Source organism: Anopheles bellator, chromosome 2 (genome assembly GCF_943735745.2).
Source record: "Anopheles bellator chromosome 2, idAnoBellAS_SP24_06.2, whole genome shotgun sequence".
NCBI classification, from domain to species: domain Eukaryota; kingdom Metazoa; phylum Arthropoda; class Insecta; order Diptera; family Culicidae; genus Anopheles; species Anopheles bellator.
Window position 1 is genome coordinate 21,924,665 of NC_071286.1, and position 21,475 is coordinate 21,946,139.

The 21,475-nt window shown below is 49.9% G+C and overlaps 4 protein-coding genes across 4 annotated transcripts; 2 read left to right on the plus strand and 2 right to left on the minus strand.

Moving 5' to 3' along the window:
• Positions 1-615: 615 nt before the first annotated feature.
• LOC131208395 (protein tramtrack, beta isoform-like) lies at positions 616-8,099 on the minus strand. The gene is made up of 6 exons (XM_058201131.1): positions 8,003-8,099; positions 5,472-5,925; positions 4,945-5,154; positions 4,790-4,864; positions 2,870-4,181; positions 616-2,784 (listed from the first exon to the last, which is right to left on the minus strand). The coding sequence occupies exons 1-6, from the start codon at positions 8,078-8,080 to the stop codon at positions 2,634-2,636; spliced, it is 2,280 nt and encodes a 759-aa protein (XP_058057114.1). The 5' UTR covers positions 8,081-8,099; the 3' UTR covers positions 616-2,633.
• A 2,570-nt stretch (positions 8,100-10,669) lies between these two features.
• LOC131212811 (crossover junction endonuclease EME1) lies at positions 10,670-11,647 on the plus strand (the record flags this gene model as incomplete). Its single annotated transcript, XM_058206842.1, has 1 exon — positions 10,670-11,647. A coding segment is annotated over one exon (966 nt), but the record flags the coding sequence as incomplete, so codon positions are not given.
• LOC131212810 (exosome component 10) lies at positions 11,585-15,079 on the minus strand. The gene is made up of 5 exons (XM_058206841.1): positions 14,871-15,079; positions 14,587-14,768; positions 12,905-14,519; positions 12,765-12,812; positions 11,585-12,700 (listed from the first exon to the last, which is right to left on the minus strand). The coding sequence occupies exons 1-5, from the start codon at positions 15,000-15,002 to the stop codon at positions 11,699-11,701; spliced, it is 2,979 nt and encodes a 992-aa protein (XP_058062824.1). The 5' UTR covers positions 15,003-15,079; the 3' UTR covers positions 11,585-11,698.
• A 324-nt stretch (positions 15,080-15,403) lies between these two features.
• LOC131210518 (protein BUD31 homolog) lies at positions 15,404-16,143 on the plus strand. The gene is made up of 2 exons (XM_058203775.1): positions 15,404-15,576; positions 15,648-16,143. The coding sequence occupies exons 1-2, from the start codon at positions 15,483-15,485 to the stop codon at positions 15,986-15,988; spliced, it is 435 nt and encodes a 144-aa protein (XP_058059758.1). The 5' UTR covers positions 15,404-15,482; the 3' UTR covers positions 15,989-16,143.
• The last annotated feature ends 5,332 nt before the right edge of the window (positions 16,144-21,475 follow it).

Here is a 21,475-nt window from a genome sequence, read left to right on the forward strand (position 1 = left end):
GCAGCTGCTGTTGAAACTGCTGTTCAGAAATTCCGCTTCGTTGTGTGTTGGCGGTGCCCGAAGCTGAGTTGGGCACCGTTTGCGACTGGTGCTGCTGTGCGCCGTATGGAAGCATAGCCGTTCGGCCACGTTTCCGGCGGGGTAGGATACCTTTGCGAGCCATGTAGAAGCTAGGAATGGGTGTACAAAGAAGAGCGCATTAAAATAACCTGTTCAGAATGGTACTTTACGATTTTTACCCGTACCGTATGGTGGAGATCGGTATTTTGAACTTTATGCTAACGTTTTGGAACGTTTCACCACCCGAAACGTACTCTGCCGCCTGACGAAGTAGTTCCTCCGAGCGGCGTATTCTTCGTCCGCCTGTAGCGCTCGGGTCCACCGGTGGCGGCGGCTGTTGGTGGCTGTTCGTATCATACTCACACGTAACGTTGGCCAACGCGAACTCTGCGTAAGTCAGTAATTAATAGTGACATTATTGTATAGACGGGTTATATGCGGGTTATATGGTCAACGGGTAAGTCATCAGATCTCAAGAAAGCTCTTTAGTTTGTCATCAGATCTCAAGAAAGTCGGCGAATCGCTAGTTCTTAAAAATAGAATTTACTTGCATTTCGTTTGTATGGATCTTTTGGATGCACAATATATATATCTATGTATATATATATATCCTGGTATATCCGGTCATAAGTTCTATTCGTTCACATTTTCACTTGGCTCATGAGAAAAATACCCCTCTCAGTACAAAACAAGAACTTTTCGTGGAAATAATGGCGGACACTGAGTCAGACATTCATTCATGTGCAGGAGAAATTGCACCAGCGGCGTCTCGCACAGCATCAGCACCATCATTTTTTACCTACGCAGTGTTCCAAAATACTCTCTCGCGTTTCTGATGGCGGCCGGCTGGATAGAATGACTGATTTGACTATAAATTATTTGGTTCACACAATTCTGCTGGCGCCCCCCATTCGATTACAAAACTATCTTCATCGGCACAATTACCTTACTATAAGTACGGCAGGGAAATGGTGTGGACCATCCCTGTTCTCTCCTACCAGCGTTTCCTACGTCGCTTGCCCTCGGTCTCGGAATCAATGGTTCATGGGACCAAAGGGGCGATCGGCGTCCGAGGAAAGTGTAGGGTTTGGTCTGGTCTGTCTAGAAATCTATGCTCACGAGATGCAAAATAGTGGAAGAAAACGCCGCGTTTCGTGCGTTAAACTATAAATATACAAAACCGCCTTCCGTATGCAACCCTACCCAATACGCGACCGGTTGCGGTTCTCTCTCACTGGCGAATAACAAACAAAAAAGGTCTAAACTAAAGGTAAGCACAGGCGAAACGTACGAAACGAAACAAACAAATAGCATAATATTAGTGTTCTGCTTATAAAACAGACGTTGACTAGAAAGCTTCACGATCTTTTCCTATAACTTTTCTTCAACAAAAGAAAATTTCACTTGTTTTGCGCTACGCTACGTTAAAATGTTTTGGAAACTAAAGGTTCACCTTGGCTTGTGATTTTTGTTCTATTTTTCCATTTGTCTTGTTTCATTAACCTATCTCGCCCATGTCCGGAGGGTTAGAGCGGAAAGGTAACTTACAAGTCAAAGAAATCTTTCTCCGATCGACTATTCAAACTAAAGCTGGTGCTCCAGTGGTAACGGTGCCGGGCACACCGCCGAGCAACCAGCATGGCATCGCCCTGCGGTAGGTTCGTACTGTAATTCGCAAAATATTCTGCAAAGGAACCAAACGTACAAAATCTATTTGGCTGAGGAACAATGGCTGACTGAATACACGTTTCGCGTGCGAACGCGAGAACGTACACGGGATGTTTGTTGATTTGGTTTTGTTTAGTTTCATTTGTTCTGACTATTGGAAGATGTTTGATGTTTGATGATCAAACACGGGGCACTCACGTCCCAATGCCCCCCTTACGTTACTGGCTCCTCTAAGGAAGAATTCTGTCCCCGTCTTGCGCTTTCCCGCATCGTTCACTTATCTATATGGTTCAGTGTAAAATAATATATATACTTCATCTCGACTACATCCGTTCTCCCTGGTCACTCCCTGTGTTCCACACCCGACGGAGTGCCTACCGTATATCCCTATGTTGGCATCTTTTATCCTGGCTGCGATTACGGCTCGCGACGCAACACGTTCTTTGACACACACAAGTCTAAATATATATATATATATATATTTATATGTATAAATTTAATAGTTATACTTATTCTGTTGACTATATCCACAATCCTTGGCTTCTTGTTGTGTGTTGTTGGTTGTTTTGTTTCTTGTTTGGTTAAAACTAGAAGTAAAATTAAAGTAAACACCATCATCCCGAGCGTCGTCAACAACCTCGCGATTCGAGTTGCCGTCAGCTCCCCGGTCTCTCTCGATCCCGCTTCTATATACCCCATAGTATTGGCACGGTGCTGGCAACGACAGCGACCTGTGCCGATGACACCACCGGGGTCGCTGATGCGGCAATGACCGACGCGTTGGCATAGTGGAAGGTGGACTCTTGAGGTTGGTCCGTTTGGCAAATGAGTGGCGACGATTGCACTAGCATCGACTGTTGCGGCTGGTGGTGCTGCAGCAGTAGCTGATGCTGCTCTTGCTGATGCTATTGAATTTGGCTGGTCAGCTCTTTGATGATGCGCTTCTTCTCGGCCGCCTCCTTAAGCTGCCTCGGCATCGGGTAGGCCGACTTGATGTCCCACCGCTTCATCCAGTTGCGCAGCGTCTTGCGAGGAACTTTGTGCATTTGCGAAGCTCTACCGGGCGGGCGGAAGAGGGAAATGGTTCATTGTTCGAACTGGCCCCCATTTCGATCCCCCCCAGGGGGCGGCCATCACTTACCTGTAGATGCTTTCACCCGCTTTTACGTCCATCAGGGCGGCCCACAGGGCCTCGGTGTTATACGAGCGTGGTTGGTTGCCACGCGGATTACGCAGCGTGAAGGAGATGGGAGGTGGAGCTCCGGACGGGTTGATGAAGTGGCTGAACGCTTCCCTGGTACGTGCCGTAAGCCGTGGCCGTCGTACCTGCCGACTGTTCGCTGGATGCGAACCGCTTCCGTCCGTTTGACGGGCCAGTTTGCGCACCGTGAGCGATGCGTTGGAACCGCCTCCTGATCCCGTCACGCCTCGACCATATGTGCGCAGGATCTGCGGCCGGACGCTGCCCATACTGTTTCGCCCGCCACCACTACCGACCGTTCCGGAGCCCTTCCCCAACGACATCAGAGCCGGCGGTTTTAGAAGTATCTCGTCTCCCTCGCTGTCCGCCCCGTTGGCCAGCATCCTGCTATCGATTTCCTCCGCCAGCAGCTGTATGGCGTACCGATCGTCACTGTAGTCGACGTCCTCTCCTTCCTCCTCTTCTTCCTCCTCTTCCTCAGCCTTGTAGCTACTGATGACGCCCGACAGGGGCGGGAAGTTTGGCGAGCAGATGATATTTTCGTAACCGTCCTCATCGGTGGCACTGGTTGCTTCATCATCGCCACCGGTGCTGCCGCCACCACCGCCGGATCGCAGGTAGATGTCCATTGCGTCACGATTGAACACGAGCGAAGCGGGCAATCCTCTGGCGGAACGGTCACTATTGGCACTTTCACTACGCGGGCACTTCTGATGCCCCAGTCGACGCTTTTCTGCGCGGGACGACTTTCCCGGCGCTACCAGTGGTGAGTGTTTGCTCTGGTAGTTGGCAAAGAGATTCTCGATGGATTTAACCCGTATCGAGCCGGGCGGTGCCCGCTGGATAGTGAGCGAGGCACCACTTTTGGCACCGTTCGCTTGACTTTTCTGTTGGCGCTGGTCGTCGTCGTTAGGCGCGCCGTTACGGGCGGAACTAAACAGGGGCATTGTTCTTGTCCGCTCTTGTTCGGTCTTGTTGCTCTTGGAAGCCTCATCCTCCGCCACCGGCTCATCTGTCTCTTCTCTCATCTCCAGCACTTCATCGCCTTGACCATTCTCATCATCGTCAGTACGCTTAGGCTCAGCGGCGTCTTGCGCATCATTGCTAGCGGCGCTTCCGTCGGCGTTCTGGGCCGATCTTTCCTTATCCCCACTTTCTGCCTCCTGCACCGACACCCCGTCGTCCACCAGCTCCTCAACCTCCATGGCTGCTGCATGAGCTTCGAGGAGCTGCTGCTCGCAGCGATTCGCGTCTGCAAGTAGACGTACATGCGTACATTTGGAGAAATAAAGAGAAAGTGAGCGAATAAGAGGAAAGAAAACTGCGACGCCGCAGCAAATCATAGAAGGACTAAAGGATGTTAAAACAGGTGAACGAATCCGTACGGAAGGAACCATCTTTCCCGGAGCGAAGGAAAGTGCAATGAATACGAAAACGGAAAGTGGTTGTGAGATGAACGGAGAGAAAGAGACTGTAACGTTACGACGAGCCGGTTCTTGGCTTTGGGAGGACAGACAGAACGACGACCAGCCCAACGCAATTGAAATAACCATCACCAATGTTAGCGCACACCCTATCAAAAGGTGAGCATATGATCATTATGAAATGACATTGGTAGTTTCACATCAACAACCAGGCACCTCCATCCTGACGTAGGCAGGGGCCATTTGGTTTTTTTGAAGCGATTATCAATACAATGAGTTCAAGCATTGGCGGCTCACCAACAAAGCCTCGAGATGCTTGGCTTACAATAACCATAAAAACTGGCCACTAACTAACGTGATGTGTGTTTGAAGATATTGAGAAATAATCGACAGAATGATTGAGTCCGTTCACTGCCACCGGTCAATGGGTACCTACCCGAAGGGATTTTTTCTCCAGGGTCCATTTCAAGCTCATCTTCATCCTCACATGGCTTGCTGCTAGTGTCATCATCTAAAAACAGGAATAGGATCTTAATTACGACAAGTTCTTCGAATCGAACCACTGCCCTGCGTCGAGGCGGCTGCACTCACCAATTAAGTCTTCGGTTTTTATGCACATCTCGTTGCTACTTTCCCCATTATCACTAATATTGCAATCGTCCTGGAGCAGCTGACTCCGTGCTCCGATCACCGGCTGCAGGTGTAAACTGCTCAGCAGCTGTCCCTTGGGGCCACCTCCGTGCCCTGCTCCGCTGCCGCTCTGCTGCGAAGCTCGTGTGTTGTGATGAGGTTCAGATCGATCTTGAAATAAACGGCGGTAGAGACAGATGATAATCTTGTGCGCTATCTATATCCTTTTCCTTAAATTGACACTTTTTAAGCATCCATTAACACCTCTGCATGGCAAGGCCAGCTCGACACATTCCAGTCTACGCGACCACGAAATCCACAATCAACCTTGACGAAGAGCACGATAGATTAGCAGCCTCGGTACCCAAGCAGAATGAGAACACACAATTAACAACCGGCGTCGAGCAGTCCTCGGCACCAAGTCCTCGTGATCATCGGGACCTCGTTCCACAAACTACACAGTGGAGAGATCGAGAGTAACAACTTACTTTGGAACTGGCTCTGGGGTTGTTTGTTGTTTGGCGCCCGTGTATCCTTTGTACTGGTCATGGTGGCTTCGGTCCCCGCATCGGTGGCTGGTAGATGCTGCTGGAAGGAGGTGTTGGTGCTCGACGCCACCGGGGGACTGTGGATTTGGTTTAAATTGAGGGCCGCATCCGAACCGCAGAGACCCCGTATTTTCAGTATTTCCGCACACTTCATCAAGTCCGGCAGACCCGCCTGAGATACGTTCACTTCTCCTTTGTACATGAAATCGACCAGCGCCTGCATGGCCCACAGTTTGATGTCCCGCGGAAGGATGATGATCGGATGCTGGCAGGGGTTCTCACCGAGCAGGTGTTCGAAGTAGGTCGAACAGGCGGCCAGCACCAGCCGGTGACAGTGCACCTGGTGGCCCTCGCACGCCAGCGTCACATCGACGAACCGTTGGCCGGCCAAGAGCTGCAAGCACAGACGAGAGAACCGTGAAGAAGTATTGGCAGAGAGGCAGAGAGAGCATGAATCATTTCAAAGAAGTGCAGCTTATCGCAGCGGAAGGTTGCTTGGGATTCACGAATCCCGAACCCGTGTGCCGCGTCCCCTAGCGAAGCGCTACCGGGGGAAACCCAACTTTTAGTTCTTCTTGTACGGCTTCAGGCATCACTCCGAGACCCTTGACGTCGTCCGTGTGCCTAAGGTTGACACTTTTTCCTTCCACGGGACGCGTCGTACGATGACCCCAGGCATTCCCTATCCCGCAAACCCGCCGGGGGAACACGGCGGCCGACGACGTTTGGGCGCAGACTCAAAACGGCGGGCCCCTTTTACTGGGCAGCAAAGTGTGTAAAAAGGTTCACTCTCGAGGGGGTTCCTTTGGAAGAAAGGTATCATCACGTAAGTCGTAAGTAAGGGTAGGGGGCCCACTGTTCGAACCACGAAGAGATGGCCCACACCGCTTCCAGGCTGGCTTCGGCGACCCTTTGATCGTCGTGCACACAACAGCTCCTTTTTAAGACGTTTAATTAAATACATTAGATTCCATCGGGAGCCCTTCCGGTGTCCAAGGGCGGATGAGCGAGCGAGAGGATGCACGGTAACCATGGCAGCCGCGGAGTGGCCCGGACCCTTGCGTGAACCCTTTAAACAACCAACTTTCCACCCCTTTCTAGTGGCGGGCGTCCCGAAAATCTGGTACCTTGTTACTGGATGGTGGTGCCGAAAAAAGCGCAGGTCTAGGTGGGAGATTAGCAAGCAGAGCGCAGGGCGAAATAGGAGGGCGAAACCACCGGTGGTGCCTGAGAAGGGGTTGCGCAGAGCAGCGGCAGAAAGGAAGGATGGCCCATGATCACGTTTCAAACATGGCCAGGAACCCCTGGGTTTTAGCATCGAAGCGACCATGCGCGCGTGCCACCAAAAAAATAACGGAGACCACCACCCGATGCCTCATTTATGCTGTCGAACGCAGACCTCCGCACGAGTGAATGGACGCCGCCGCAGCAGCCCTTTAAAAATCAGGGAACCCTCCGAATTTTGGATGCACTTTGCGCTCCGTTGCGGCACCGTAGAGCGGCTCCTGCGGTCCTCCCGCCCTAGGTCCGTCATCGTACACGGTTCTCCCGGTTATCGGAGCGGGACGGACGAAGAGGCCAGGGGGCGCGCCCTCATCTCCGGTGTTTGCATCGTTTGTTTAGCGTTCCCATTACGACACCGGCGCGAATTGAGCCTCACTCACGCATACGCTTGCAACTCGAGGATCTGCCATACACACCCGGTGTCCTTGCAGCGCGGGAAAGAGAGAGCGAGAGAGCGAGAGAGCAGTTGCATCCGCGCGATTATCGTTCCTTCCGCGCTACAAACAATCCGCGACCCACGCGGCCATTCAAAAAAAAATGGATGAAAAACAAATCCACCGCACGCAACAAGGCCGCCGCCGTCGTCGAACGCACACAGTCGCACGGGTGAGAAGGTTACCATTGACAACACCGCCGCCCGCCGCCGTATGGCAGCCTCCGAGAGCGATGTCGTCATCGCCGGAGAGCACGCCATCCGCGTGATAACTGCCGCGCTGGGGAGGTGCGAAGCGCGGGACGGGAAGAAAGATAGCGCGTGCCACACGCGGCGCACACTAGCATCTTCTCGATACACAGGCGTGCACGCACACGCGTACCGTCGTGCCCTCGTTCGTTGTGGCCGTATTGTGTGTGCACTAGAGTGAGGAAGAAGCTACAAAAATACTCGAGGGACGTTTAGGACCCTTTTGCCGACCGGGAGCAGCGAATTTCGATTCCCTCTGCCGCGGGTGGTTACTGCGCATATAAATTGGATCTCTCCCCCTCGGGCGCATCTCCGACCGGGAAGCGGCGCGTTCCCCCAGGGGGTTGCACCCGCACAAGTCAATGACCAGCAAATCCATCGATGTAATTGGCGTCCTTCGCAGGGATTTCGCAGCGGTCACTCGCCAGTATTGGGGATGGGACATTAATTAACGGCGCAGATGCCGTTGGCCGTCCGTTGGCCGGCGCTTCATCAACACACGTACCTGTGGGAAGGCCGCTCCCAGGCTGCCGAGGTGGCTGTTCCAGCGGACGCAGAATTGTTGCGATAGCCCGGCGCTCATGGTTTCCTGTGTTTCCTGCGACTGCACGCACTTATCATTGGCATTTATCACAACACACCGCCGGCTCAGTTTTCCAGTGTTTCGTGACTAGTAGCGCAGCATCGCTGACATCCGGGTAACCTGTGCTGCGGTGGGGGTCGGAAAGAACAAAAGAAACAGAAAGAAACACCTATGTAACAATGACCACACTCCTCCTGGTGACCCGCCAGTTAGCACACTTTCGTCGGCACAAACACACCAACGAATCCGAATCGCGCGGGTCCCCTCAATAGAAAATCAATAGTGTCACTGTGTAAATAACGGAAGACGGTCTCTGTGGGCCCGGGACCCGAGCGATAGGGAATTCACCACACAATGACCACACTGGCACTACCGCGCGCGGCGGAACGATTTTGCACAAAGGCACCGAGAGCGCGCACGGCGAGGGTCGTCGTCGTCGTCGCCGTCGTCGAGATGGACTCTGCTGGGGTCAAAGGTTGAACATCCCTGTGTCACTAAACGAAATTCGGACTCATCCTCCTCGCGATACACACATACACACAAGGACGTGCGCGCGTGTGTATACTTTTTACGAACCCCCCGTGTGTTCCGTGCTTGTTGCTGCTACTCGCTCACTCACGCGACGCCCGCGAGACCACGACGCGAGGGGGTGAATCTCTTAATCCGTTTCGGCCGTCCCGCTCTGGCGCCCCCAAAATTCCGCCTGCCTTCCGACGACGACGACGACGTCTGAATCATAGGAACCTACGCCGCGCACAGCACACTATCAACCATCGACCATCGACGCCTGCCCAGCGCCCCCGAGGGTGGGTTGATAGAGAGGGTGCACGCGCTACGCCCCCTTCGGTGTCATCTTCGGTGAGCAGCGCCTCAAGCGACCCATCCGCTTGCTCCCATCTCCCATCCGACCCGACCCGATTACGAAATGTCACACACCACCACCGCGACGATGGCGACGGCCAATACTACCGACCCTTTGCTCGCGCTGGGTGGCGCTTCACATTATCGATCACAAAACTTTTCGACCCCAATGCGGTTCGTGGGGTGCTTCTCGCACACACCAAACGAGCCCCGACGACCCCCACACACAAATGCACGCACGCACGCACACCGGCCCACGGGCGCGTAGTAAAATCGGGCAATGGAGCCGCACGTCGGGCGGCCTACTACGCGGAGCTGGTGACACTTTGCCCAGCACTTCGCCTGCACTCCAGCAGCCAGCCAACGTCCGATGATGCAAATTCGCTCCTCTGTTTGCACTTTCGTTGCACAACACTCACACAATACGGCGCGCAGCACACCTTCAGCCTGGAGTAGTAGATGCTGCTTACTCGGCCATGGTCTCGCTGTTGTTGTTGTTGTTATTATCTTGATTACAGAGATTTTGAGCCTGAAGCTTCTTTCATCTCTTTTTGCAGGTTTGTAGGTTTATTGTTTTGGTTTGTTGGTTGGAAAATGAGACAGGAGATTGCTTTTTACGATGGTGCCACCAATTTTGCTAACAGAGACTAGGAACGCAGAGAGAGAGAGAAAAGTTTCTCTCTCTCTCTCGTTTCGTGTTCGGGATTTTAGAGATGACGGAAAAGTTGAAAAATTAATGAAATTTCTTGCTCTGAATTTCTGAGGCTTTGAATCCCTGAATAATAACTGAACGGAGTTAACTCGCTAATTCAACTTTGAAACGAAATGAGTAAAACAAAAACGAACGTTCGCTTGCATTTCACTCTGTGTTCGACTGAACTCTGAATCTCGCGGTCGCACCGCTCTACGGGAAAACGGTGCACTATGGGAAAACCTCGTGCAATCGGTGCGAAGCGAGACGGCACGCTCCGAAGTGCATTGATTTTTCACTCTCGCTCTCTCTCTGCCGGTCGGCGGTTCCCCTTCTATATCTCTCCCTCACGGTCGCTTTCGTTCTTTGTCTCTTTTTTTAGTGACCCAAGTGAGCGTATCCTGTGTGAACTCGGCCTTTAGTCCTTGCAGTCGGAGAGGATGCTGGGGAGTAGGAGTTGTTTTGCGGTCTCTTTTTGCCCTCGCACACACAAGCACATGTGTTGTATCAAACACGCACACACGCGCATTCAGTGCGTCCTGACCAGGGCGCGAGTGGGTGAAATTGGGAGTTTTTGTTTTGATTACATTCTTCTCGCGCGTACAGTACACGCACTTTTCGGTTACGGCCGAAGTGTTGTTTTAGCCGACCGTGCCCGTGATGGTTGCCCATGATTGAAACGTACTATCGAACTCCTTATATTTAACGAAACCGGAACTGGCGTAAGATGCATGCTCTGCGCACATATTTAAATGCTTGAAATAGAATTTTTTTGTCGTCTTACGAATTTGAGAGATTTGTAGAGCTCAAACGACTGTGCGGCAAGAGAATTTTTAACATAATATATGTTTGCTTATATGCCTATTGTTATTTTCCATTTTGTTTCAGTGTTCGGTGCAATTTTGTGCAGTGATTTAGTGTGCCGTTCCCGGAGGGAGAAATAGTGCACTGTTCGAAGCGCCATCTACCCATGAGTTTCCATCTCCCGCTGTCACAAATAATTAATCCGTCAGTCGTTTGAATCCCGCTGAACAAAACAAATGCCGAGGTCGACGCAATCGAATCCGGATCGCCTCAAACGGCTTGCCTACGATGAAGCGCAAAGGAATCAGAAACCGGGGCACTGCAACAAATTCCTTCACGCCGTGATCGATCCTGACTTTCTCGGCGAACCGCACGGTTCCCAGGTACTACCTAAGCTGGCCGATCTGGGCTGCAAGTACGAGCTGGAGTCGCAGCCGACTCCGTCGACCGTTACTTTTTACCGCACCGTTCCACCGACAGTGTCTACCACCGGTGCTGTATCGGAAACACGTATCGACGAACCTTTTGCCGTCCTTTTGCTCGATGGGGCAAGTTTTGTTTCGCACGTGCGCAACCATCAGCTGCTGACCGTCGTCCGTTCCGTAAAGGAACAATTACAGCCGGCCACTGTGGACAGACGACTCAGTTTGCTCGTTTTCGGCCTGGTCAGCTACTGTCGAGCGAACCGAGGTAGCGTGGGCCGCCGACAAACAGAATATGCACTTACGGAAGTGCAACTCTTCGAGGATGTTTCGCACCAGCTGTTAGAAACGGCGGAACAGGTGGCCACGTTTATATCGCAGCTTGCCCGTAGCATCGCGGAACGTCCGTACAAACAGCAGCAAACGGAACGGTATGCTAGTGAGCAGGGCGACCAGTACTTTGGCAACGAAAAGAAAGGTTGTGTCCGGGTGGAAGGAACTGCCGGTTTGCAACAGCTCTTCCAGGCCCAACTCATTAAAGTGCCGTCAGTGACTCTCGAGATTGCCGAAGCCATTCTAGGTGCGTATCCCACCCTGAACGCTCTGCTGCAAGCGTTTCGTGACGCTGGCGATGAAGCAGCCCCGCACCTTCTCGCACCGATTGCGATCCGCCGAGCGGGTGGGCCGATTGCAGCGAGTGCCCGTCGGATAGGCCCCGAATTGAGCCGTAAAATATATTTATTGTACACAGCCACAAACCCAGCGCAGGAGCTTTGAATACAAAAGTGTTTATATTTGAAATTTTATACTCGATGTTTCTTCTTCGGGGACGAAAGATTACTATTTACGTTTCATATTGGTGCTGCTCAGGTTGAACAGCTTTTGGGTTTTCTTGATTCCCTTCGCTAATCTGCTGTTGGGATGCAGTTGCCGCGGTGGAGCAGATCCCCCCTCGCTAGTACCACCGGGAGTTGGATCTACAAGTCCAAAACCCATACCAGAACCACGTTTTCCCTTGCCTGCCGGAGCGTACGGTCTGGAGCCTCCCTTGAAGCGGCTGAAATCCACGTTGTCGTAATCGAACGGCACAGGCTTGTTGGAGGTTTGGCGTTCCGCTCCTGCTTTTAATGCTCGTCTAGCTCTCTGCTGCTCCCGTTTTAATGTACGCAAATCTCGTTGTTTTACTCTCCTGTTTTGCTTCCTTTCCGAATTCCAACCTTTGTTCCGTTCGTCGTCCTCTTTGGGAGTTTTGAAAGGATCTCTGTACGGTTCCATGTGCGGTACTTTCACATCGCTACCACCGTCTATTGTGTCTTCGTTCAACTTTCCGGAGGTACTGCACACATCTATTTCCAGTGGGAACGACTTTCTGACTGATTTACCGCTTCCCGCAGGGGAAACCACGGTTGCACCGTTGAAGCAAAGCTTTTCGCCGGATTCTATCGCGTTGCGTAGTTTTGCTTCTTCTTGACGTTTCATTTGTTTGGTCGTGAGAGTGGCGGTGGCCCGTTCCTTTGCGTCTTCGCGGTGCTTCAGTTGTTTCAGCGTTAGACCGGCTACCGGCGGAACCTTTAGCTGTTTCTCCTCGTTTGATAGTTCCATGCACTTGCCATTCTTCTTATCGCTGTTTGTCATCTGATTACTAAGTGTTGATTCTGCAATAGGACCAACGTCAGGTTCAACCTTGGGAGGTAGGAACTGTTTGCGGTATTCCTCCGCCTCTTTGCGTTCCTTCAGGCCGCGCAGACGGCAGGTTTCCAGATACCGTTCGTACGGTGTATTGAATTTCTTTTGCTCATAGCTGAGGTTTTCTTTTTCCCGCAAACCTGCGTGATCTGTTGCCTGTAAAAAGTCATGTGCCTATTACAATACATGTTCTCCATTGTTGCCATAATCGATTGCTTACCTGTTTTAGGGGCCGTGGTTCCGTTTTCCCAACCGCATTGAGTGGGCGCTAGAAAGTTTACCGAAACCGTTAATTAGACTTTTTAAACTCTATGAAAATCGTCGTTGTCGGTCTAGTAGTACACAGTACAGTGAACTTACAGTCTTGACACTTCCAAATACCCCTATGTCAGGGGTATGCTTCATCGAACACGCATTCACCGGTGACCCGACGGAAGCATTTCGATTGAAGCCGCTCGATAAATCTCCCAGCAGCGTAGGAAGATTGGATCCTTCCGTAGCGTAGGCCAGCCGTCCCACGTCGTCGTGGGGACAGACGAGCGGATTGTTGATGTCATACATCGTCTGTATTCTATGGCGATCGTCGGCACGTTGCTCGACGGCCACCGATTGCTTCTGGCTCTCTGCCGGCAACTCCCGTGCCCGCTGCATGATCTGGTGCAGTGCATGGAGATTCTGTCGGACCAGTGAAGGAACAGGCGTACAGCACGCAATAATTCCTTGCATTTCGCGCGGCAATTTGGACGCAATGTCGAGCGCCATGTGCTGTGGTAAAACATAGCCTGGCGATTCGTCCTCTTCACGGGCGATCTTATCGCGCCAATAAATAATCTCTCGGAACGCGTACTTCTGTCGATGATCAAAGACGTAGCGTGACCGACGATAGATGTTCATGATCGTTTCCTCGTTGATGACCGGCTTTTGATAACGTTGCTTGCAGAGGAACGTCGATTTATCGTACACCGTTTGCAACAAATTGTCACCTCCTTTCTCGAGAAGATCGTTCTTCATGCGATCGTAAATGTACAGCAGATAGTGCGTATCCTTTCGCGCGTACTCGACGAAACTCTCCGGGAGGGGCCGCATTCGCCAATCGGCCAGCTGTAACGTTTTGTCAGTATCAGTGTTGCAGTAGTGTTTCAACAGAAATTGCAGACTAAGGCGTGAGAACTGCAATACACGGGCCGCTTCCGCCGTGTCAAACATATTCACGATGTACAGTCCTAGATCGCGCTGCAGCCACTCGATATCGTTGATAGACCCGTGCAACACTTTCAGCTTCCGGTGATCGGTAAACACTTCGTTCAGCACCTGCAGATCGTCGCGCAACGCAAGCGTATCGATGATGTAGTCCTTTGTGCGCGTTGAGAGCTGCATCAAACACGTGAAACCTTGAAAAGTACGGTACGAATGATGCTCGAGATCGATCGCTATCTGCTCGACTGCCTTCAGATCGCGCATTAACGATTCCAGCTGGAAATCACGATCGATAAACACCAATTCGGTTACGGCAAGCGATTCTGGTTCCTGGGGTGTTACGGGTTCAAACACGTTCTTTGGCGGTTGGAAGCGATCAAGCTCAAACTCGTACGGGTGTAGGTAACTAACGATGTTGCCGGCCTCATCGTACTCCGGCAACACGGCCAACGGTTTTACGGAGTTGGGTTTATCACGAATGCGCGGCACAAACGGATTGTTTGCCGAATTATCGATCGGAGTTTTGAAGTTCACCTGCGGCCGTGCAATGTTTGTGCCCGTGATGAGTGTGGCTTTTATCGGTGAGGCTTTGCCCTGTTCGTTCCACGCCCCGCTTAGCCGATAGCGGGGCTCCGGTGCTACCTGTATCTCCTTCTGAACCAGCTCTGTCGGAATTTTTTTCTTGATCCCGGCCATTTCATCCAGATTACTGTGTATTCGCTCAAGCATGTTGTCGTTAAAATCTTGAATCATTTCCAACTGTTCCTCTGGATCGCGGCTGTCGAGAAAAAGAATAAAATTTGAAGCATTCCCGATACGAACGGTCACTACGTTCGCCTACTTACAGCTCTATGTTTCCTTTGACTCCTTGCATTTTGAGAACGTCCGATATTATACCCATCAAGCTGGCGGCATGTGAGTTCATGATTTTGATAAACGACGAGTGCGTTGCGTACAGATCGCGCGATTTCCCCGACGGCATCGCATTGACCGCCTTTACTCCTTCCATGATTGCTTTTTCCCCTTCCTGTAACGAAACGAAACACGCAGCAAAATATTTATCTATAACCGACCTTCGCGCCGTCGTCTCGGGTCTATCTGGCGAAGGCGAACGAACTGCGGTACAAACCTCGCAAAGCTGATGGACACGGCTGTCGCTCGTTGCAATTTCTGCTCGTGGCCTCTTTTTCGAAGTGCTGGCCCCGACATCGTCCTCCGTGAGGTCAATAGTCTTGTGTTTCCTTTGTGTTTTATCGGTCATTTTAGCTACAATGACTTTGAGTATTCAGCAAAAGACGTTGTTCGCAGAGCCACAGACTTCCGACGAGCACATTTTTACATTTTGGTGACCAGGAGGACGAGCTGTCAAATGGCTGTCAGAAATCAAAACATAACCTTTTGCTGCAGGGACTGCGAACTTGACTGCCTTTGAAAATTGCTGTGAATTTTCGGCAGTTTACTCAACTGCCCCACCGTAAATTTGCGCATTTACTATGTAAGATTACATTTTTACAATTATAATTGTTAGTCATTTATTATGTTAGTTTGAAACACGTTTTAATTTTGCACGTTTATGCACGCACGTTCCCACAGGGCGACTGCCAAAAAAGTGTGATGTAGAAACGTCACCGGAGAGGAGACGGTTTGTTTTGCATTGTTCCAGGTAAACGCGCGTCCCATTGACTTGATTTTCTTCTCAAAAAAGCGTTTGCTTTGGTGTTTTTTCTGTGTGTAAACTAGAATGCCCAAAGTACGAAGAAGCAGAAAACAGCCTCCTGAAGGATGGGAACTCATCGAACCCACGCTAGAAGAGCTGGAACAAAAAATGCGCGAAGGTAACGAACATTGTGTTGGAGGGGAGTTTCATAATCCGGAAGCATCCACTAACCATTTCATTGCATTACAGCCGAAACGGAACCACACGAAGGAAAACGAATAACGGAGTCGCTTTGGCCCATCTTCAAAATACACCATCAGAAGTCGCGATACATCTACGATCTGTTTTATCGCCGAAAAGCTATCAGCAGGGAGCTTTACGATTACTGTTTGAAGGAAAAGATTGCTGACGGTAACCTGATAGCGAAGTGGAAAAAGTCAGGGTACGAGAACCTCTGCTGCCTGCGCTGCATACAGACCAGGGACACAAACTTTGGCACCAATTGTATCTGCCGGGTGCCGAAGTCGAAGCTAGAAGAAGGACGAGTAGTCGAGTGTGTACATTGCGGATGTCGAGGCTGCTCAGGATAAAGGATGTGGTGCCGGCTGTCTCTAGTTTTAAATTGCATGTGTAACTGACCAAGCTCTTAAATCCTGTCTTGATTAAAATTGTATGGATTGAAAACTTGTGTGAAATTAGCTTTTCTTTCTTCTTTCTTCCACGCTAAGAGAAACAAATGGATTATATTTGAGATATAGGGATATAGCAGAAGTTATGCTTCTGAAGTTGTTAGCAATCGTGCAGATACACATTTTCAAGAGTACCCTCAACTATGGAATAGATTAGACGAGTTTTCGCACATAATAACGAATGGCGAACATTTATAACCTAATGGCGAACCCGGATTGATAATAAAAATTAAAATAAACTAAATTAAAATCAAACTTTGGTTCGCCGAGGATCGTGTTGCATTTTGAAGGTTATGGATGGTTTCATGCTGAACGTTGGTTTTCAAAGTCCATATGTGTTTATCGCTTCCCGTCGCTGTCTTCTTGCACGGTGCTTCCGGTTGTCCGGCTCCAGACGGGCTGTTGCTACCAACCATCATTTTGACACCTTTTGTTCCTTTTTCAAAGCTAAGAAAGACTTTGCATCTTTCGGAACTTGGATCTAACTCCTGGCTAATCTTACTCTTTGTACTATTCACCTTCGGCATTATTATTGTAGAATGCGGACTTGTTATTGTAGAACAATGGCTAATTTCTGAGAACTTTCTTCAAGCAGCAGTTTACAGTAGACAACCTCCGAAGTCAAAAATTTTCTTGGAAAATTTGAGGTTCACTCAATGCGGTATTGTACCCACTTCCGCCCGGTGGTGCCAAATATATAGACTAACTTGCAACAGAGGTAGTGATATCGACGATTGGCGGTTTGAAATTGTTCGTTAAAGTGTTTGATTATTTTTCGCGGTACGTGCTAAAAAATGAGGAGTAATATCAATTTGATACTGTTTTACAGAATTGGTTTGTAAATTTTAGTATCGCTGTATTTTTGAAACTACAAATTGAGCTGTTGTGAAAATTGCCCCGTTTGAAATGGGGCGCTCAGAGACCCACAGCGTTTGCACGTGGGTGTTCGTGTCGTCCTGGCTATGTAGACAGGATTTTATGCGCTCGATTGTTGGATCGTATTCGAATTTTGGATTTTAAACTGCGGAATATGTTCATTGGAATTAAAATCAATTAGAATTTGGTAAAATCTTGGTAAAATTCAGTTGTCGGATTTCTCGAGCTTGTAACCTTAATTGCAGAGATGGTTGAAAAACGTTTATAAGCATACCGAAGTTGATTGATTGTTGCTCCAGTTGCTAACATTTCCTAACATAACCTTGTTAAAAGTCAGAGCGCTCGCATGAGCGACCCTTGCAACGTTCATGAGCGCTCAGTATAAAAGGCGGTGACATTCTCCGCGAAGCGTCTTTTATCGTCGAGCAGTCAAGCCGTGTATTAAACATTAATAAAGCGTTCAACATGATTTAACAAACCTAACATAGTTTACATGTGATTGTCATAATGCTAGCGAAGGTAGGCCGTGAGTAATGAGCCTTGTACCTTTCGCCGCCAGCTGGAAGCTAAACGTAACGTGTCTGGATAACGATACCGGCCACAGGAGCCCAAGGTGGCGAGGCGCTTAAACGATGGTCTCCATCATTGTCACTCGATTGGTCAATTTAACGACTTATTGCCCTGCAGGTCCTTCTTGTCAGCTAGTCTCGGGCGTATATTTCGCATCATGTCAAACCACAAGGCCTTAGCTGTACTTCGTACCATTTGCCAGTCAACGTGGGGAAGCGAAAGGCAAATCCATCCATCCATTGCCAACATCCACCCGAAACCGGTCGGCGACAGTCCTGAGCTCATCGTGGGAAGAACCAACATTACGTACAGGAAAACGGTCAATATTTGGACAAACTTCATTAGGAAGCGCCAGCTGCAGGGCTCGGTGAGTGGGCTGGTATTAGCAGAAGAAATCCTACCCATTACTGGCGGATTTTCCATCATCCATTGCCTCCATCGGAAGCGGCCCCACACGCGCACACATCCCGGGAAGGAAGACGGGCAAACGGAAGCGAAATAAGGATGAATTAAGTGGCCAATGAAGTGTTTGCTAGTGACGGATACGTGAATTGCGGCCATGTTTGCGTATCACTGTGTAACGCCATAACCGCAAAGAACGAGAAAATAGACGACCGTGGAAAACTATTGCGGTTATGAAAATGATGCACGGCGAAAGTTGATTCCTGTGTGGGCCAAAACCGTTATCGGAGCATATCGAAAGGCGAACGGTGCAACCGTGGAACACCTTCTTTGGCATAGCTGGTGGCCTAGAATCGGTCCATCGCTTTTACGGTGCCACTAGGTAATGAATAATGGAGAAGCCAAGAAGGATGAATACGGTCGGCTGGTAAAAGGTAATGATTTCCGATTGCCATGGACGCGTCGCAGCAGGAAAGTCGGTTGACACACGGAGGCCACGATTTTGTTTTACCGACGACCGGATGGAAAGTATCCTAAAACCAAACATTTCACCATGATCCATTGCGCTAACTGGCTTGCCAAACAGTATGAAACAGCAGTAAAATTTAGGTCATATCATACGTACAACAATGCGCGATGGCGTTTCTTCGCCGGGGATGCAGAATGAACAAGATGGTATACGTTCAAACTTCCTTCTTTCTCGATGTCGTGGCCATCGTCCTGGACCACGCTCGAGGGCTGAACCGATGTGGCTGTCGAAATGTGTACACTGCGAATGTGAGGGGAAAGTTTACACGGGAACGGGCAGAAGAACTGTTCTACAGTTGCCCGGCACATGGTCCGCTCTCTGCTGCCCCTGGTAATGATAGCATTAACTTTTTTACCGTTTCACTGCTCGTTCTCTGCGAGCCGGGCTTGTTATCCGTTCCGGATTACGTACGGGCAGGCCACCGTTCGACAGTCGGCAAGGCTGCCGGGTGGCTGCGCAGAGCGTTGAACGGTCGGGGCAGTGTCCAGTTTACAACGGCGGCCGCATGGATTGCAAAGTTCGTGGTATGCCAATGGTATGGTTCTTCTAGGTATGGAATCAAAAATCGGTTACAGATGTATTATTCTTCTTGTATCAATGCTCCTATACTTTAGATAGACAAATGGCGGCCCCTGGGTCTTCTCCAGTTTCACTGGACACTCTGGATAGTGCTACAACTAGGATCGAGTTACACGGGAAACCGACGGACGCAGTACCCGGTTGTCAATCGATGGTAGTAAAGTAATCCTTGTCTCTCGCTTGCCGATATGCTGATGTAGTTTGTTTGAAGTGTTTTAAGGAACTTGTAGAGCGTGTCGAGAGTTTTTCGCCAGTCACCCCAGACCCTCTAGTCATTGGCAAGTGTAATGCTCGTCCCCGATGGTTCCTTGCTTCAGTGAGACAATGGGCCCCAGTTTGGCCCACTGCTCTGAGCAAACGTCCCTACTAACTGGGCCGGAATGGTCAACCGTGGAAATCGTCGCTATTCCGATCCGTTCGGATGGGTGCCAAACTGATTGTTTCTTCGTCCGAGGGTACGGTGGGTTCGAGTGGGTACGTATCAATGCGAACTGATTCTTTCGCCCATGTCGATAAGGTCGGCCCATAAGTCAATGCGGTGAGATCGTTGGGGCGAGTGTGTAACCGCAAAATGCATCATACATTGTGGATTGAACGATCCGAGGGACGGCTAGGCAAAAACACTATGCTCTACAGCTTCTGTGCCGTGCCGTCGCAGCCCTCCAGCCGTGGAGGGAAGTCTACGTCGCCACGACTTGTAACGTGCGACATGATTTTCCAAAGTGACCGTCGTTCGCGCTCTCTCTATCTCTCTCTCTCTCCAATTCTGATATAAAAAACAGCCATAATCCATTAGTTATTGAAAAAGTTGGATCAAAGTGTTCTTTTTCCCCAACTCCTTCGTCCGTTCCTTCGCAGCATCGCAGCGACGCCATTCTTCGGCAGCGGAAATCGATGCACCCGGTGCTTTCCGTCCTCCGCGGGCCACTAGCGTTATGATTTCAGCCACAGTCGCCCCTCACCGCTAACGGGGACTCAGTGTCACCCTTCTCAGAAGTGGTTCGCCGGGAAGGACAGCTCTGACGATGGGTTGTTCTTATCTCCGAGTGGGCGCCTAGTACTTCGTCCGTGGCCATCGGCGCGTACCCCGTGCCCGCGGCCGCGGAGGATAACTATCGCAAACGTTGGTTTGCGTTGGCTTCCTTCGCCTTTTTGCCTTTTGTCCTTGCGCCCGGGATTACCCAGGGGCCCCCTGGACACTGGCCACCGCTGGCGCGATGGCCCCTTCTCCAACGGCGCAAACCGACCGCTCTCGACGTCGGTGCGTGGCGACCAAAGCCAATGGCGATGGCTCCGCAATCGTTATTAGCCATTGTCAATGGCAAAAAGGATTATCGAATGTTTAACTGGAATGTCTTCTCTCCTTACACCGCGGCACGGGCGCCGGAAGCCAATCCAAACGAGGGGCCGCCCGCTGGTGGACGTCAAGCTATAAGCTATTGCACAATAATACCAAGCGAGCGGAGAGCAATGAATAGAACCGGCTTCCGGTTTGCTTCGCGAGCCGGAAGTCACACAAAAACACACATACACACGTACACGTAGTCACAAAAGTCAGCGATGGAATAATTGTGCAAGAAATGCTGATGCTCAGGGTCTGGGTGGGTTTTCGGTGTGATTACCGCATTGATTATTTATATTTGGAATTCTTATTGCTTTCATAACAAATTATTAATGGGAATTTTTGTGACATGCGGTGGGCTGTGCGCGTTCCCCTAAGGACCTTCTCCGCGGTTCGGGGTGCACAATAGAAACGTGATTTCGCGGGCAAAACAAATCAATGGCGACCTCCATAAATTTGGTTCCCTGTCCTTGGCGTATGGTTCAATCGAACATCCTCATGCGTGTTTGTATCGGAAGAGGCATTAAAAGAAATTATGTAAAGAAAAAGTTTACTGTACGTACTAAAACAAGATTATTCTTAAGCTCACGGATAAGCTTAAGCTAAATTTATTCAAATTAAGTTTCGATTATCACAAGCAATTTACCGAAATGCAGTTTTCGTCACTAAAAAGAAGTTCAAAGGGAGCTCATTTTTGCATATCGTCCAAACCGTAATATTCAGTTTGTTTTGTTGAACTAAGAATTTGTCAACTAAAATGTGGTTAACAACGAGATTATCCCTTCTAAAACGTTGACAATTACCCTAACAGCTAGTTTCTATAGTGTTAAGGATAATTTTTAGTCACTTTTCATGCGTTTGGTGAATTTTCAAGGGATTAGCTTTTTTTTAACCTGGTGGCTCCGGCGCTACATTTGAACTCTAGATTAACACTTGTTTCATGCACTCGTGAAAAGAAATAATCACTTACGAAATTTGTTGAAGAAGGTCCCAAACTTTTCCCATAACCTCTTTCTCTACTCCCATTAAATGCGACATGAAGAAATCTCTGAATTTTAATACTTCCCGGTTCGGGCGCTTTTGAGCGTAA